General features: G+C 36.2%; 1 protein-coding gene across 5 annotated transcripts in view; it reads right to left on the bottom strand.

Moving 5' to 3' along the window:
* Positions 1-7,858: 7,858 nt before the first annotated feature.
* Tet1 (tet methylcytosine dioxygenase 1) overlaps positions 7,859-16,975 on the bottom strand; it is a 107,895-nt gene continuing 98,778 nt past the window's right edge. For all 5 annotated transcript variants that reach the window (XM_077799001.1, XM_026394672.1, XM_077799003.1 and 2 more), the window contains 3 exons: positions 15,891-16,028; positions 14,072-14,423; positions 7,859-9,424 (listed from right to left, as the gene is read on the bottom strand). In XM_077799001.1, the coding sequence (XP_077655127.1) occupies positions 8,415-9,424; positions 14,072-14,423; positions 15,891-16,028 (1,500 nt within the window). In that variant the 3' untranslated portion in view covers positions 7,859-8,414. The remainder of the gene's footprint in view (positions 9,425-14,071; positions 14,424-15,890; positions 16,029-16,975) is intronic.

Raw genomic sequence — 16,975 nt, 5'->3', positions numbered from 1 at the left:
ACCATATAGCATGAGAGAATGTGAACAAAATAGAAAACATGGTTATCTCTCTGCCAAGTAATTTTATAAGTTTCTTTTTAGGGAACACTTCTTGACTTCTCAGTAACCCATATATGGCCATCTACCCATATTTCACAATGCAAAAGCTGCCCTTAGTTTTTACTATAAAACCAGTTCTCGAAAAATATCCTCTTCAAGCACCTATCACAATGTTATCTTATAAAGGCTAAAAAAAATATATATATAACCATACATTGCAATAAAAATATTTAATCTTTTTTTAAAAGAGCTGTTTTTGTTAAGTTCTATATCATTAGCCATTTTATCCTAGCACAAATAGGCATTGGTGAGAATAGGCAGTTAGCAAACTCACCAAAATCATAAGATTTTTTTGTTTGTTTGTTTTTAATATTCAAATTTTGGCCTGGATTTTTGTACTGATGGAATAGTCAAAATATTCACTCTATATACGGGTTGCTAAAATAATCCATAAAAAGGTTATTAGAAACTTTACAAATACATCTCATTATTTTTCTTAACCTTCTGGCAAAGGAATATATATCTTTTGAACCACAAATTTTATGTGCCTGAAAACAAAGAGAAAAAAAAACAAGACCAATTCAAGTTCAAATAAGTGTTTCCTTTTAGAAAGGCCAACAATTTAGCATTTATATTATGAGGGGCTGGGAACTAGAATTGCTTACCTCGCACCATTTCCTTCAAGAAACGTGCACTTCAATAAATTTTAAGAAATACATTAAACATTGATTGTGACCCTGTTTTTTTTTTTTAAGTAGTATTCAAAAAATTATTTAGAAGATTCCCGATTTTAGTAGTACTGGGGTATTTTTTTTTGGTGGACACAACATCTTTATTTTTATGTGGTGCTGAGGATTAAACCCAGTGCCCCGTGCATGCCAGGTGAGCGTACTGCTTAAGCCACATTCCAGCCCCAAGGGATATTCTTTATAAAGTTTTTGTTTTGTTTTTTGTTTTTTTTTAGGAAGAGAAAGAAAGAAAAAACAGTAAATCCAAGCCCTAATATGTAATTTATTATTCCTAGGAATTTAGGAATCTTTTCTTAGGCATGAGAAAATAGCTAAACAAAATACTTGAGAAACATGTTCTTCAAATGATAAGATTCTCTGTCAGTTCAGGGTATAGAAATACATTTAGCAATCTGCAGTTACTAAATATTTTAATCTCAGAGTTGATATTCTTGTCATCCACAGATTCCTGATCTGTAAGATGAGAATAATATTCTTTGTCGGATTTTCAGTGTCAGAAAGAAAAAGTTGCACATAATAAAGCAGTTTTATAATAGTGCTTCATTAAGTGCAGGGGTTTTATTATAATTATTGTTATTATTATTGATATTGGGGATTAAATCAGGGCCTTGAACATGCAAGGCAAGCACTGTACCACTGAGATATCTCCCCAGCCAAGGATCATAGCTTTTATTACTGTCATATTTACGTCCAAAACATTTCCTTAATTTTAGCAGCAACTCTCATATATAAAATGTTGTAGAGTGCAAAGAAGAAATATTAAAAAGTATCTCTTCCTTTTGAGGTGGTTGATTGAACCTTCAGTTGCTGGTAGGAGCATAATTCTCCCTCCTTTCTGGCCCTTAACTCTTCCCCATAGTGCCGTGACCTTCAGTTTCTGATGGCTTACTAAATCACCCTCTTCCAATTACTTTCATTTTTAGACTTTTCTCACCCAGATTATAGAATAGTTCCTACTATTGCTAACAACCTAAGAATTCCAAAGGAGTAAATTTACATTAGAAAATAGCTATCCACATAGTTTGATTGGGAAATTAGAAATACAGGTAAAGAGATACTGCCTACTTTATAGATAAGATCCATTACTAATCCAGTTACTGTTTAGTAAATATATAATTAGCATGAGGGATTACACAGAAATTGCATACAATACACAAAGTCTTAAAATATTTATCTTCTAATACAATTTTTTTTGGCAAAAGTCTTGAACACCAAGAAAAAATTTAAATATTAATGGGATTTGTATAGAGACCACTTGATAATAAACTCTGTTCTTGTATCTAGTGCGTATTCCTATAAACAGAATTTGCCACTAAATTTAAATGGTTTAATAAAAGCTCTTGATTGTTTTTGGTATTCCATCTGAAAGGACTTGTGAGATTAAAAGACAGAAAAAGACAACTTAAACAGGGTCACTAGTGTTTTTAAAACAAACCAAGTGTATTTGCAGAATGGACCTGAGGAATGGAAACAGGACAAAGAAATGGACAAAGAAATTTTTATTAATGTAAATAAAAGTCACAGGAAGAATAAAGACGTAAAAAGAAAGTGAACTTAGCAAACAGTGCAGCTTCCATAAAATGGAAAAATAATAATGATCCGAATTTTTATCCCAGGATTTTAAGTTTATAGCCTGCCAAATGGAGAATTACATTCCAATATTATTTCTCCTAAAATGAAAATCTGACAGCTGCAATTTTTTTTCTTATAAACAAGAGAATGCCTTTACATAACAGCTGCTGGGGCAAAATTTCTATTTTTAGACAATTATGTTTATAGGATTAACCAAGTCTCAAACATCACATTCAAACATAAATGAGTTAAATCAGCTAATGCTCTATGTTTGATAACATTCCTACTTTGGACTAAATTTTGCTTTAAAATAAGGGACATCTATGGCAGAACAAAGGAGAATAAAGTTTATGACCCAGATAATGAGAATGATAGTAGGGATGGAAAAATGTCTACAGGAAATAAGGAAACTATTAATGTTTGATTTTTAAAGCTAGGAATATGAAGTGTTTGCATACTAACCAAGAGAAACTTGAATATGCCTTGAGCTAACCCGCCCTTTTTTTGGTACTGGGTTTGAACCCAGGGTCACTTAAACTACTGAGCAATATCCCCAGCCCCTTTTATTTTTTATTTGTGATGTGTCTGGCTTCAGCCTCTTGAGCAGGCACAAGACTGCACCTGGCCTCCATCTCAAAAAAAAAAAAAAAAACTTTTGCGTAAACACTGGTATTTAATTGGGCGCATCTCTCCCCAAGAAAGGATCAAAACATATTCATTCAAGCTGGGCACAGTAGCTCATGCCTATAGTATCAGCTGTCTGGGAGGCTGGGGCAGGAAGATTGCTGTAGTTAAAGACCAGCCCAGGGGCAAGATGTGGGAAATTAAATTCATCCAGATGCAGAACTGCATAAAAAGTTCAACAAGGACAAAAATAGTGAGCTCTTGAATAAAAGCTTGCTCTACCATTCTTAAAAATAGAGAAACTCACTTTTTCCTTTTTTTTTTTTTAAATATTTACTTATTTATTTTGGTTTTTGGCGGACACAACATCTTTGTTGGTATGTGGTGCTGAGGATTGAACCCGGGCCGCACGTATGCCAGGTGAGCGCGCTACCGCTTGAGCCACATCCCCAGCCCACTTTTTCCTTTTTTTAAAATGTGGTACTAGGAATTAAACTGGACTGCTCTATCACTGAGTATATCTCCAGTCACCCCTCTCTTCTTTTAAATATAGTTTATCGTGAGACAGGACCTTGCTTAATTGCCCAGGTTGGGCTCTGACTGTGATCCTCTTGATTACTGTGTCCAGCAAGGTATTCAGTCTCTCTTGTTTTTTGAACACTGGAGATTGAACTCAGGGGCACTTGACCACTGAGCCACATCTCTAAGCCCTATATTTATTTAGAGAAAAGGTCTCACTGAGTTGCTTAAGGCCTGGATAAATTGCTGAGGCTGACTTTGAACTCATCATCCTGTCTTAGCCTACTGTTTCTATATAGCACACACATTTAAGAAAATGCAGACTCAGTTTCCAATGAAGTACATATGGATTTTGACTTTCAGAATTGCCTTTCTGAGCCACAATGAAAACATTTTCTAACGCTGTTAGAAGAAAACTCAACATGGAACACAATTTGATTTAGATAAACTCAGACTAGGTAATCTGGCACTGATGACATCACTTGGTTAAGTATGATGTACAGACCGGTGTTGAAGCTACAACACACCTGAGTAATTTTCGGAACTATGGATGTTGAAACAATATTCCACTTCTTGTAGAGAGACACATGCTGGGACTTGCCTAGCTGGATATGAAGGGAATTGTATAACCATGGCTAGGAAGTATGGAAATGTTTTCCTCAAATATTTCAATCACTTGTAGATGGACAGAATGGCTGTATTTTTCCTTTTTTTAATGAACCCAGTGCCACATGCATGGTAAACAAGTGCTCTGCCACTGAGCGACAGCCCTGTTAATCATCCAATATTTTAAAAACATCCTTATGTATGCTAGGTACCAAGGGAAGGAATAAGTATAAGCCTATAGTATAGAAGCTCTTGAGATGTGCTTAATGAAATGCCAGAGTATTGCCACATCTTCTAGGAAGAGTTAACAAAATAGCTCCCAGGGATGGGGAGGTAGTTCAGTGGCACACACAAGGACCTGGGTTCAGTCCCCACTACTGTGCCAAATTAAATAAAAAACAAACAAACAATAGACAGCTTCACGGGTAAGTCAGCTCATTTCCCACAAAAGTATATGAAGTCAGCAGGCAGGGGCATTTTGACCTATTTTCACTGTTCACTTTTTCTAAAGATCTCAGGGTGGAGGGGAAAAGTCATTTTATGTTATTTTCTTTTGTGTGTGCTCAGGATTGAACCCAGAGGTACTTACCACCGAGTCCACTTGTATCCCTTTATCTTGAGACAGGGTTTCATTACTAACTAGTTTAGAGTCTCACAAAATTTCATAGGCTAGATTGAATTTATAATCATCGTGCCTCAGCCTCCAGAATTGTTGGCATTTAATTTTGATACGTTCCCAAAGAAGACTATTTCCTAGTGATAAATCACTTTGTGGGTGAGATAAAATAAAGCTTGTTTATACTCTACGGTTATAAGCACAAAGTAGTCTTCACCTGTAAAAGGTTCAAGGTTTAATTACAAATTGAAATTGATATCTGTTCTTTGGCTTCCAGTGAACGAACTGTTTGACTTCTGAGGTGAATTCCAACACTTTGAGAAGCTAACATGTTATCTTATTTAACAATTGTCATGAATTTCTAGACAAGATTAAAACTCACACTTGTAGTAAACCTAGGTTTCCATGGACTAAGGAGTGAAATTGAAGGAAAACTACTAAAGATTTCATACACCAACCAATTTAGTAGGTATGTTCAAAGGAAATGCTGTGCCCATTATTGGTGGAAACTGTCATGCAATGATGTTTTAAATTTGCCTGATGAAAAAAAAATCTTGATTTTTTTTTGTTTTAAAGAACTCATGCTATGGTGGAATGATAATCAATGATTCCACCGGAGTAATAACATTAGAAAGTAGGTTACTTCCTATGAACTAAGTCGGTACATTTGCAAAGGGTATGCATTCAATTAAGTATGTATTGGGGTTATGTCTTAAGTAAATTGGTTATGGATCTCATCTAGTGAAGTTCTGTATGTAACAAATCAAATTATTTCATCCACATGCAAATTGAATAATAATGATGTTAAAAAGTTACTGAAGATGTGAATGTCCCGAAAATTCAACTACAATTTTAGTTTCCTTGCCCAATAGATATTTCAATTAGATTGATATGATTTAGTTGGCTATTTGAGGATGAATTAGAAACAAAATGTAGGTAAGGCTGATGAGCAGAGGGGGAAAATATAATTCAGTGATGGCCTCATAAACACTAGAAATGGAATCTTGAGGTACAGTTGTACTTTCAGTAGGATTCTACAATAGGCAAGAGTTATTTTATTATAATTGATAAATTTTGTTGTTTTGGTACTGGGGATTGACCACTTAGCCACATCCCAACCCCCATTTTTGTATTTTACTTAGACACAGGGTCTCACTGAGTTGCTTAGCGCATTGCCATTGCTGAAGCTGCCTTTGATCTTTCGATTCTCCTGTCTCAGCCTCCAGAGCCACAGGGATTACAGGTGAGTGCCACTGCGCCTGGCCATTATAGTTGATAAATTTGTAACATTATTAACTGGAATAACTTGAAACTCAGGTATAAATGAGTTCAATGATCATACCATGAACAAAAAGCAGACTTAAAACCTAATTTTAGTGCAATAAAGAGGAAAAAGAAAAGTGATACTAAAACATAATAGAGCTGCAGAAATGTTAGATGACCAGTTTTATGAGTGAAAATGTCATTTAAACCAATTTATTTTCTCACTTCAGGAGAAAGAGCACACTCCATTCATGATGTTAATTACAACAATGGACTGGAAACATTTTAGTTTAAAATGGACATTCTCAGTAATTGTTTTGGTAAACTATAACTAGCTTCATAAGTTTAGATTATTATGAAAGTTTTTTAAAGATAAAAACAAATTGATTTGAATTACTGTACATATACTACAATGGATTATTTTGAATGTAATTTGCTATTTCTTTAAAAATACATATCCACGGTACCATTGAGGATTTTAATTCTTCAACTCTACCAATTCATAGGTGATGATTCAGAGAAAAACAAAAGTGACATTTAAATTTTGTGGGTATTCAATAAGTGTGTACTGGGAAAATGGGTAGATGGATGGATGGATTAAGGGACATAAAGTTTTATCCATTATATCTGGTGAGGAAACAACTTCTAGTGGGAGCTAAAGCTTAAAATCTAAAATGTAGTTATCACAAGGGTGTACTCCTGATAGTCAAATGCTAGAAAATATGTTATTTAAGCAGCTGAAGCAATAAACAATCACTTATATACTTATAAGAAACCTTAGGCTCAAAAAACAACAAAAACACAAAACAAAACAAAAAAAGCCACATTTTAAAACAGATATCTAAGGCACAGAAAATACTAAACCAAGTCATTGAATTACCCTATTTTACATATACAGGTCTATTAATGGACATTTCCTTATTTACAATCCCTTCATATTCCTTTACTTAGATTAGTCAAAAGCTTTAAACTGATACTTTGCACCATATATTATTTTAATAAGTTATAATGAGATTTTTTTTTTTTGAGACCTTGCTGGAACTGTTTGCTTTTGCACCAAAATTATAAATTAGCAGTTGTGGGCTTCCTATGGCATTTCCAAGGGAGAAGCACCATTAGGTTTTCTAGACTCCCAAAGAATCTGATACTTTGAATATTATAGCACCTCAACATTTTAACAGAATCAAGTATTTCTTAGAAGGTTCTTCTTGTTCTTAATGTTTTGTTTCAGTATAACCATATTTATAATACTATTACCATTCTTAAGTAACTGATAATAATGGTGACTTTATTTCAACAGGAATTTTTTTTTTATTCTATACCAGGATGGATATCATAATAACAAAACAGAAAACAAACAAACAAACAACAACAACAACAAAAAAAAACAATTTGGGATGGGTAGGATAAAGCATTTGACTATTCTGAATCACATTTTCTCCCATTTTCCTTTTGAAACTTGTTTAATGGGTTATATTGAAAAAGCTGGGATGAAAGTAACTTGAGGCCATGGTAGCTCAATAAATCATAAGAGACCACACTATTTTAAAATTTAAAACAACTTAGTCAATATTGATGATATGTTTCTTAAGTCCAATTTTAGGAATTATTCACTATTTTATATAAGTAGCTATTACATAACGTGAAAGGACACATTAAAAGAATAAAAACCATATACACGATGCAAATAACATGTTGCATTTAACAAGATGGAACTCTACACAGCAAGAATAAATGATTTCTCTTGTATGCAAATATGCACAAACAATAGACAATAGAATTCTTATACTATACTATTTCAAGTTACTTTTAAAAATAGAAAGTGCTTTTAAAATATATATATTTACAATTACGAACAGCCTCCAACCATTACAAACATAATGAATTATTTTATACAGGAGAAATATTTAAAGAGAGAAAGCATTTCATTGGTTTAATTCAAAGGAAAATGCTGATTTTCTAGCAGTGATTGGAAGATATTGGAACATGGCACCATGAAACAATGATTCAGCTTATTTTTAACTGTGTCAATGTGGTTAAGCACCAGGAGCTGTGTAGAGTTAACACTGTGTCTTGACTTTACATCACAGACATGAACCTGTTAAAATCCTCTAAAAATGACTCGTTTCATAGTAAACAGACTTAATTTAAAGCACCAAACTGAGTGATTCTGTCAAGGTTAACACCTAACCAAAATGTTTCTTTATGTATTTAAAACTAGAAAACTTATTTTTGCTTAAAATGTGCACCTTCTACCAATTGACAAAATAGTCACAGTTAAGTACCCACCCCATTTTTAAAATTTTTACCTCAGACTTGAAATGGGTGAGATGAAGATAGAGTAAACGACAACATGACTTTCTCTTAACAGCACCTTGAAAAAATACACTGCATGAGGAAAGGCGATAAGAAGGGGAGGAAAGCCTTTAGACCCAACGGTTATAGGGCCCTGCAACCTGTGTTAGAGCATAAGGGGACACAGTGACAACATTGTCATGGGTTAATGTTAATGCTTTATGAGAAGGAATTTGGTTCAATTCATTTATTTCAGGGGACAGTTCAGCACCCTTGTTAGCTGCCTGGTCTTTCAGCTCTGAGGCCTTCAATTTCTTATTCTTAGCTACTTTAGCCTCGAACTTAATCCTGTTTAGTTCAAAACCATGGTGGGGCTTATTCAGGTTTTTGTGCTGGTAGAATACAAGGGAGAGGCGAGCAGGATGATTGCGGTTTGGGTGTGCCACAGCAGTGGTAGCATGAAGCTCTCGCCGGGCACACTCAATCATGACAGAACCATGAGTGGGCGCAATTGCCACCCCACCAATATTGGGATCTGAGAAAATGTGCTCATTGTCTGACCAATATTCCTCGATGTGGGGAAATTTTTCCTCAGCAGGTGAAAGAATGTCTTCTGATAGGGGGTCATCAGATACAGGCTCATCTGCTTCAGAATGTTGCTCATCTTCTTCCACCAGACAGGAAGCAGGCTCATGAGGAGAAATGAGGAATGGGGGCTGCTGATTTGACTGATTAGTAGTTAGCTGCTCAGTTGGACCAGTGGGAGGCTCAGAAAAAGCAAGGGAATCTGTCATGGGAGGAGGCAGGGAGGGAGGAGGAGCCAGGTCGCTGGGCTGTGCAATTCCAGTGCCTTCCCCAGCAGCTGCATTAGCACCACTGTGTCTTCCAGAAGGCATTGTGCAGTGGGGAATGCTACTTCTTTCTGAAACCCCGGAGGAGGCTACTTTATTGAAATTAAATGGAGCTGTTGGCATGGAAGAAGTCTTCGGGTAACAGAGGACTGGAGACAGGGTTGCCTCATTCACTGTTGGAGGAATGGATGGGGTCAATGAATAGCATTTAGTGTTCTCTGAGCCTTTGAAGATAAAATGATGTTTAGTTTCACCTTTTATTCCAGGTTGCACTGTCTCACTATTATTCCCTAAACAGATAAAGGAACAAGGAATGTAAAAATAAGCTATGATTTTTTTTCCCTACGAAGCTAGAGAAGGAGCCCAAGGTCAGGTATGTGCTAGACATGTACTCTACCAGTGAGCCACATCCTAGCTTGTTAGACATTTTGTAAATCATGGTGTTACTGGGCGTTGAACCCAGAGGTGCTCTACCACTGAGCTACATAATCATGCTTTCTTTTTGGTACTGGGGATTGATTCTAGGGGCACTTAACCACTTAACCACATCCAAAGGCCTTTTTTGTACTTTATTTAGAGACAGGGTCTTGCTGAGTTGTTTAGGGAATCACTAAGGTTGCCTCTGAGGCCGGCTTTAAATAATCCTCCTGCCTCAGCCTCCTTAGCCCGTATGCCACTGTGCCAGGCCTTATTTTTATTCTTTATTGTGTGACATAGTCTTGTTTAGTAGCTGAGGCTAGCCTTGAACTTGCAATCCTCTGTCCTTGCTCTCTCCAGTATGTGACACCATGCCTGGCCCGAGTATTAGTTTTTAATTCGTAATGTTCCATAAAGCATTTATCTTTTTGGAAGTAATTAGAAATTAGAAATAAGTGCAAAAAGTTATCCATAAGCATGGATATTCAGTATTTAAAATGGTAAATTAAAAAATGATCTAATAGGCTATGCACAAAAAGCTCAACAAAACATTGGTATGCCTTGCAAGTGATAACACAATGACATGGAAAAATAAATATCTACCAAGTATCTATATGACTTTTCAATTTTTTAAAATTTTTTTAAAATATATTTTTAGTTTTCAGTGGACTTCCCTACACCTCATTTTTAATTTTGAGACAGAGTGGGCTGGGGATGTGGCTCAGCGGTAGCGCGCTCGCCTGGCATGCGTGCGGCCCGGGTTCGATCCTCAGCACCACATACCAACAAAGATGTTGTGTCCGCCGAGAACTGAAAAATAAATATTAGAAATTCTCTCTCTCTCTCTCTCTCTCTCTCCTCTCTCACTCTCTCTTTAAAAGAGACAGAGTATTGGAAACTTGCATAGACAGATCTTGAACTTGCCTTAGCCTCTCTAGTAGAGAAGATTATAGGTATGTGCTACCATACCCAGCCTCATGTTATCATTTCTAGAGCAGTTTAAGTAATAGTTCAAATATATTTCTGGGTAATAAGGGCCTCACAATTGGCAAAATGTTATTTTTTATGTAAAGGAAGTCAAAAAAATTTTACTCGAAAAACATTTACCTTGAGACATTCTAAGCTTGTTTTGAAGCTGGAAAATGTTCGGGAAAGGAAAATTAGTCAATTTAGCAATGACAAGAAAGAAAAGGACCCATATTATGATATAGTAATGTAACAATAAATATAACCAGCTTCAGATGATTTCCAAGTTTCTTAGATGACACATCATAGGAACATGAAAGGAACGAAATAAAAAGTATCAAGCAGGCCGGGCACAGTGGTAAACGCCTGTAATAACAGCAGCTGGGGAAGTGGAGGCAAGAGCATCAGGAGTTCAAAGCCAGCCTCAGCAACTTAGCGAGGTGCTAAGCATCTCAGTGAGACACTGTCTATAAATAAAATACAAAAAAAGGGTGGAGTTGGCTCATTGGTTGAGTGGCCCTGGGTTTGATCACCATTAACCACATGTTAAGTATTAAGCAGTATTATATTATATTAAATTATATGAAGCAGAAAATTGCCTTGCAGGCACAAGGCCCTGGGTTCTAACCTGTACCACACACACACACACACACACACACACAAAGAGTAATAATTAAATACCTGTACTATGATTTCTTCCATCTCATAAAGTGAACAAGCCATCTTATAAATGTGAAAATGAAAGAAGATAGGAAAGCTCTAGATTCTTCTTTTTCTGTACTGAGGATTGAACCCAATCCAGACTAAGCACAGACTAAGCACAAGGTTTTCCACAGGAGTACTTGCCCAGGGCTATCCTGTCATTCTAAGTTATATATATTATACACACACACACACACACACACACACACACACACATACATATATATGACAGTAGGTCAACGACAAACTTGTGCATCTGTTTCATGTGAGACCATCCTTATATGTAACTCTAATTTGACTGAAATAAAATCTAAATCAAACATAAAATTAAAAATCATATTTACATCAGGAAGTGATAAAATCTTTTGGACAGAAGAAAGACACATAGGTTTACACATGAATGCACAATCACATAATTTACATAACTGAAAAGTACTATATTATCACCTAATTGTGGAAATCATATTCTGTAAGCTATTCAGCAATTGGTATACATGTTTAAAAATGTTAAGAAATTTATTTTGAAAGTTACATTAGGCTTCCCTAAGGGTAAATAAAACACAAAAGTACAGCTCTTTGCAGAGGAAAACATTCTGTATTCAATTATAGCTGGTTGATAAAGTTTTCAAATTTTTAAAAAACATCTACTTTTTAGTTTTTTTTTTTTTAAGGTGGACACAATACCTTTATTTTATTTTTATGTGGTACTGAGGGTCAAACCCATTGCCTCACACATGCCAGGCTAGCGTGCTATGACTTGAGCCACATCCCCAACCATCAAGTTTTCAAATAATTATTAATATTAAAATCAAGGCAAAAGACCTAAAAACAACTCAATATGTTTAAATATTTTCATTACATTTAATGCCTAAGAATATTTCATACATTAGAGTGGAACACACCTGTAATCCCAGCAACTCAGGAGACTGAGGCAAGAGGATCACAAGTTCAAGGACAGCCTCAGCAACCCAGCAAGGCCCACAGTGAAAATATTTAATTATTTTCCTGTCTTACATTCTTTCTTATTACCTTCATTAGGAACCTCTCACGCTCCCTCCTCCTCCTCATTCTAAGTTTTAATATCAGTATAAGTTGATGATGTATTTTTCTGTAGGCTCCTTATATAAATGGATGTTATTAAATACAGAGCAGAATTATATAAAATAAGCCTGGAACATTCTGTTGTAACAGAAGCTGAGAAACACTATCAGGGTGTGACAAAAGAATTCACAAGACACACATACATAAATTCACAAGCCAGCTTGAAGGGATTTCTGTAGACCAAGGATAGGAAAATTACAAAAATTTGAATCACTTTAAAATTCACAACTTGGGTTGTGGCTCAAGTGGTAGAGCGCTCGCCTAGCACGTGTGAGACACATGTTAGTTCCTCAGCACCACATAAAAATAAAGGGATTGTGTCCATCTACACCAAAAAATAAATAAATATTTAAAAAAAATACTGGAAGGATGAGGATGTAGTTCAGAGGTACAGGGCTTGACTACTATGTGCAGGTAAGTCCTGTGTTTGATACCTGGTAACACACACACACACACACAAATTGTGTGAGTTGACCTAATGTGCATCAAAAATAAATGTCAAAAAATTTGTGAGATCAAAGTGACATTAAATTTTAAAAAACTGACCACAATGGAAGACACTTAGCAGGCACACTTTTCAGAGAAGAATGACTGGGGACATAGTGCAGTCTATAGTGTAGAAGAGCAATTAATTGCCTATCATGAGTGAAGCCCTGACCTGAATTCAATCCCAACACCACAAACAATCAATTAGACTTAACTCTAAACAATAGTTTCTTCTGCTCCATAAAGAAAGGACGAAAGCGGAAAAAGCAAGGACAGCAAGCTTAAAATGAGAGGCCTGACTGACATATTATTAATTAAATAAAATGTGTGACTTTCTGTGTGGTACTGAGGATCTAATGCAGGCCCTCAAAATGTTAGGAAAGGATTCTATCACTGAGTTCATACTGATTCAATAATCTGAATAATAGAATTATGGTATCACTGGCTTTGTTCACATTTGTTTTCTTTCTTGTTTGTTGTTATTGTATGGTAGTAACAAAAATCCTTAATGGGAATGATGATGAATAACTGACTACAAATACTAAGAGGCTGAAGCAAGATTCTAACTTTTAGTGATACATACTGATGAATATGGATAATGTATGATTTCTTCAGTATGCTCAAAACAATCTAGGAGCCTCATGCAGTGGTGCAGGCCTCGAATCCTAACATGGAAGGCTTAAGTAGGAAGATCACAAGTTTGAAGACTTCAGCAACTTGACAAGACCCTAAGCAACTTAGACACTTTCTCAAGATGTAAAATAGCTGGGCACAGTGGCCCAGGCATGTAATGTGAATGCCAAGTGAGGCTGAAACAGAAGGACCTTGAGTTCAAAGCTAGGCTCAGCAACAGCAGGCACTAAGCAACTCAGTGAGACCCTATCCTCTAAGCAAAATACAAAATAGGGCTGGGATGGGGCTCAGTGGTTAAGTGTGCCTGGATTTAATCCCCAGTATTAAAAAATAGACAAACAAAAACCACCCCCCAAAGCAGAGATAGGTCACGTTTTTCTTAATTTTCAGTTTGAATACTCATGTAGAAATATATTTGGAATCTAAGACTTAACTCTAAACAAAGTATAATAATGAAGATGAGACTCAGTAAAGTCTAGTAAATTATCCTTTTAAGTTTGTCTTCTCAGAATGCCTTTGACCTAAGAAGGAAGTAAAGATAAAGGACAGGAAAAATATGGTGAAAGAGAAATTGCCAACCCTGTGTCAAAGAAGTTTGTACACAGAAGAAAATTTGGTCCCACAGGGCTCACCTGGGAGTGGCACCAATGAAGTTTTACTGTTCTTTGCCAGCGCAGAGGTATTCTTCCGCTTGACTCGAGGCATTTGTTTCTTCTCCACTACCCTAATCTTGCGCTCAAGAACTTCGGTCATCATTGCTGCCCTCTTCTTCCCGGATCGAGGAACAGGCTGAGTAAAACGTGTTCTTTTTTTGCAAGTTGGTTGAAGGAACTGAATGGCTCCAGATTTGACCTTGGCTTCCATCCCTTCTCTGGACCCAAACTCATCAGTGTCGGCAAGTTTATACAAAGGCAGGACATGGAGCTGCTCATCCTCAGGAATAACACCCAGGGTGCGGTTATCTTCTCGGGTTAAAGTACATACCTGTTAGGAGGAAAAGAAGTGGGAAATACAAGCTGTACATCTTCATCATACATATTATTACCTTTTTAAAAAAAAGTTTATTTTTCAGTTGTAGTTATTTTTAATTTTAATTTTTATTTATTTATTTAAAATATTTATTTTTTATTTCTCAGCGGACACAACGTCTTTGTTTGTATGTGGAGCTGAGGATCGAACCTGGGCCGCACGCATGCCAGGTGAGCACGCTACCACTTCAGCCACATCCCCAGCCGTATTTTTTATTTTTAAATGGTGCTGAGGAACCCACAGCCTCCTAAATGGTAGGCGAGTGCCATACCGCTGAGCCACAACCCCAGCCCCCATTATTACCTTCTTTTTGAGGCAAATATAAAAGATATGTGCAGTACCCTTTTTACTTTCAATTAGTTGTTGCTGGGATATTAATTTTGGTATTTTCTATCAAGACAATCAACTTGGTTTAATTCTACCAATTAATCAGTTGTCTGTAAGCTGTTCAGGTATAATCTAATCGAATTCTATAAGTAAATTATTATATTGCAAATATTTGATATTCTTCCTATTCAAACTTCTTGTTGAATTCAATCTCATTTCTTTTTTTTTTTTTCCAATCTCATTTCATTACTTACATTGAGAAATGGTTATTGAATTGTGTTCAATTGACCTATCATAGTGACACATGCCTGTAATCCCAGATACTCAGGAGGCTGAGACAGGAGATCACAAGTTCAAAGACAGCCTCAGCTACTTAGTGAAGTACTAAGCAACAAAGTGAGACCCTGTATCAACATTAAAAAAAAAAAAAAAAAAAAAGCCTGAGGGATGCAAGACAAAAAGAGAAATTACCTTGCTTAACATTATGAGTAGTAGTTTGAATAACATTGAATTGTTGCATTAAAGACTCAACAAATCATGCACTCTCACCTCCCAGCAAAAATATCCAATGAAATATAAAATGCAAACCCGTAAACGTTTATTTAGTTATTTTGGTAAAGGAATTAAACTCAAGGGGCTTAACCTCTGAGCCACATCCCAGGGCCTTTGTACATTATATTAATTTATTTATTTGTGGGAACTAGAAATTGAACTCAGGGGAACATGTCCATTGAGGCGCATCACCAGCCCTATTTTGTAATTTATGCCTTACTGGTATTGAGGCTGACTTTGAATTCATGTTCCTCCTGCCTCAGCGACTGGAACCCCTGGGATTTAGAGGCATGCACCACTACACCTGGCCATGTCTGGGGGCTGGCTAGATGATCCTCCTGCCAATGATGTTCCTAGTCATGGAGATTACAGGTGTGTATCACTGCACCCAGCTCAAACGTATTTATTCACGATCAGTTTTTAGAAACACAATAAGTTCAATAAATATCACCTATTTATATACTGACAACTAATAGCACATACAACATGACTTGTGACAATAATCACATGTAAGAACTGCAGCCTAGGCATATAGGTACATACTACGGTGCTTCCATTATTCATGTTGTGTATGTCTCTGTGGGAATGGGCACAGAAATCTAGGCAAGCAGTGACCCCAGAGAAAGGACGACCTTCCTTATAACCAAGTCGACATTCTTGGGCAACATGTTCATATTCCACCTAGAAGAAAAAAAAAAAGAAAAACTGAAGAGACAGAAATAATCACATTTAATAAGAAACAAAAATCATTACATAACAAACTACTTAACATCAATGGCATGTAGAGTAAACTGAGAAAAAGGTCAAGTGTGAGGCCAGCCTCAGTACTAGAGAACTTCTGGTTTCAACTGCTAGTAATACAAAATAAAAAACAAAAATTATAATAAAACTATGGCAGGGGAAAAAGGACTTTTGGTGCTGGGGTGTAGTAACTCAGTGTCAGAGTACGTGTTTAGAATGCACGAAGCCCTTGGTTCAGTTGCCAGCACCACATTTAAAAAGAAGGAAGTTGGGCTGGGATTATGGCTCAGCGGTAGAGCACTTGCCTAGCACATGTGAGGCCCTAGGTTAGATCCTCAGCACCACATAAAAATAATACAACTAAAACTTAAATTAAAAAAAGGAAGTAAAAATTACTGAGCATAGTAGCACAAGCCGTTAATCCCAACAACTCTGGAGGATTAGGGAGAAGGATTCTACGTGTAAAGCCAGCCTCAGCAACTTAGCAAGACTCTGTCTTAAAACAAACAAAAAGGAGGTAGATTGGTGAAAGAGTGTTCCTGGGTACAAATACCTTTCCAAAAATAAATAAAACTTCAAAAACATAACAACAAGAAAAGAAACACTTGCAGTCATATTTAAAATACACGCATTTTTCTTATATACGGTAGATCATTTCATGTTCCTTTCTTTTTTGGTTCTGGGAACTGAACCCAGGGGCACTTCACTACTGAGCCACATTCCCAACCCTTTCTTGTATTTTATTTAGAGACAGGGTCTGAAAAAGATACTTAGGGCCTCAAAATTGCAGAGGCTGGTATCATTTGAAGTCAAAAACATTGATTTCAATGAATTTCCATTTATCCATTTTGGATTGTTCAATACTAACGTATAAAAAGATAGTAATG

Source organism: Urocitellus parryii, chromosome 5, assembly GCF_045843805.1.
Source record: "Urocitellus parryii isolate mUroPar1 chromosome 5, mUroPar1.hap1, whole genome shotgun sequence".
Taxonomy (NCBI): domain Eukaryota; kingdom Metazoa; phylum Chordata; class Mammalia; order Rodentia; family Sciuridae; genus Urocitellus; species Urocitellus parryii.
Note: the sequence above shows the minus strand (reverse complement) of the source record. Positions and strands in the feature narration are given on the sequence as shown.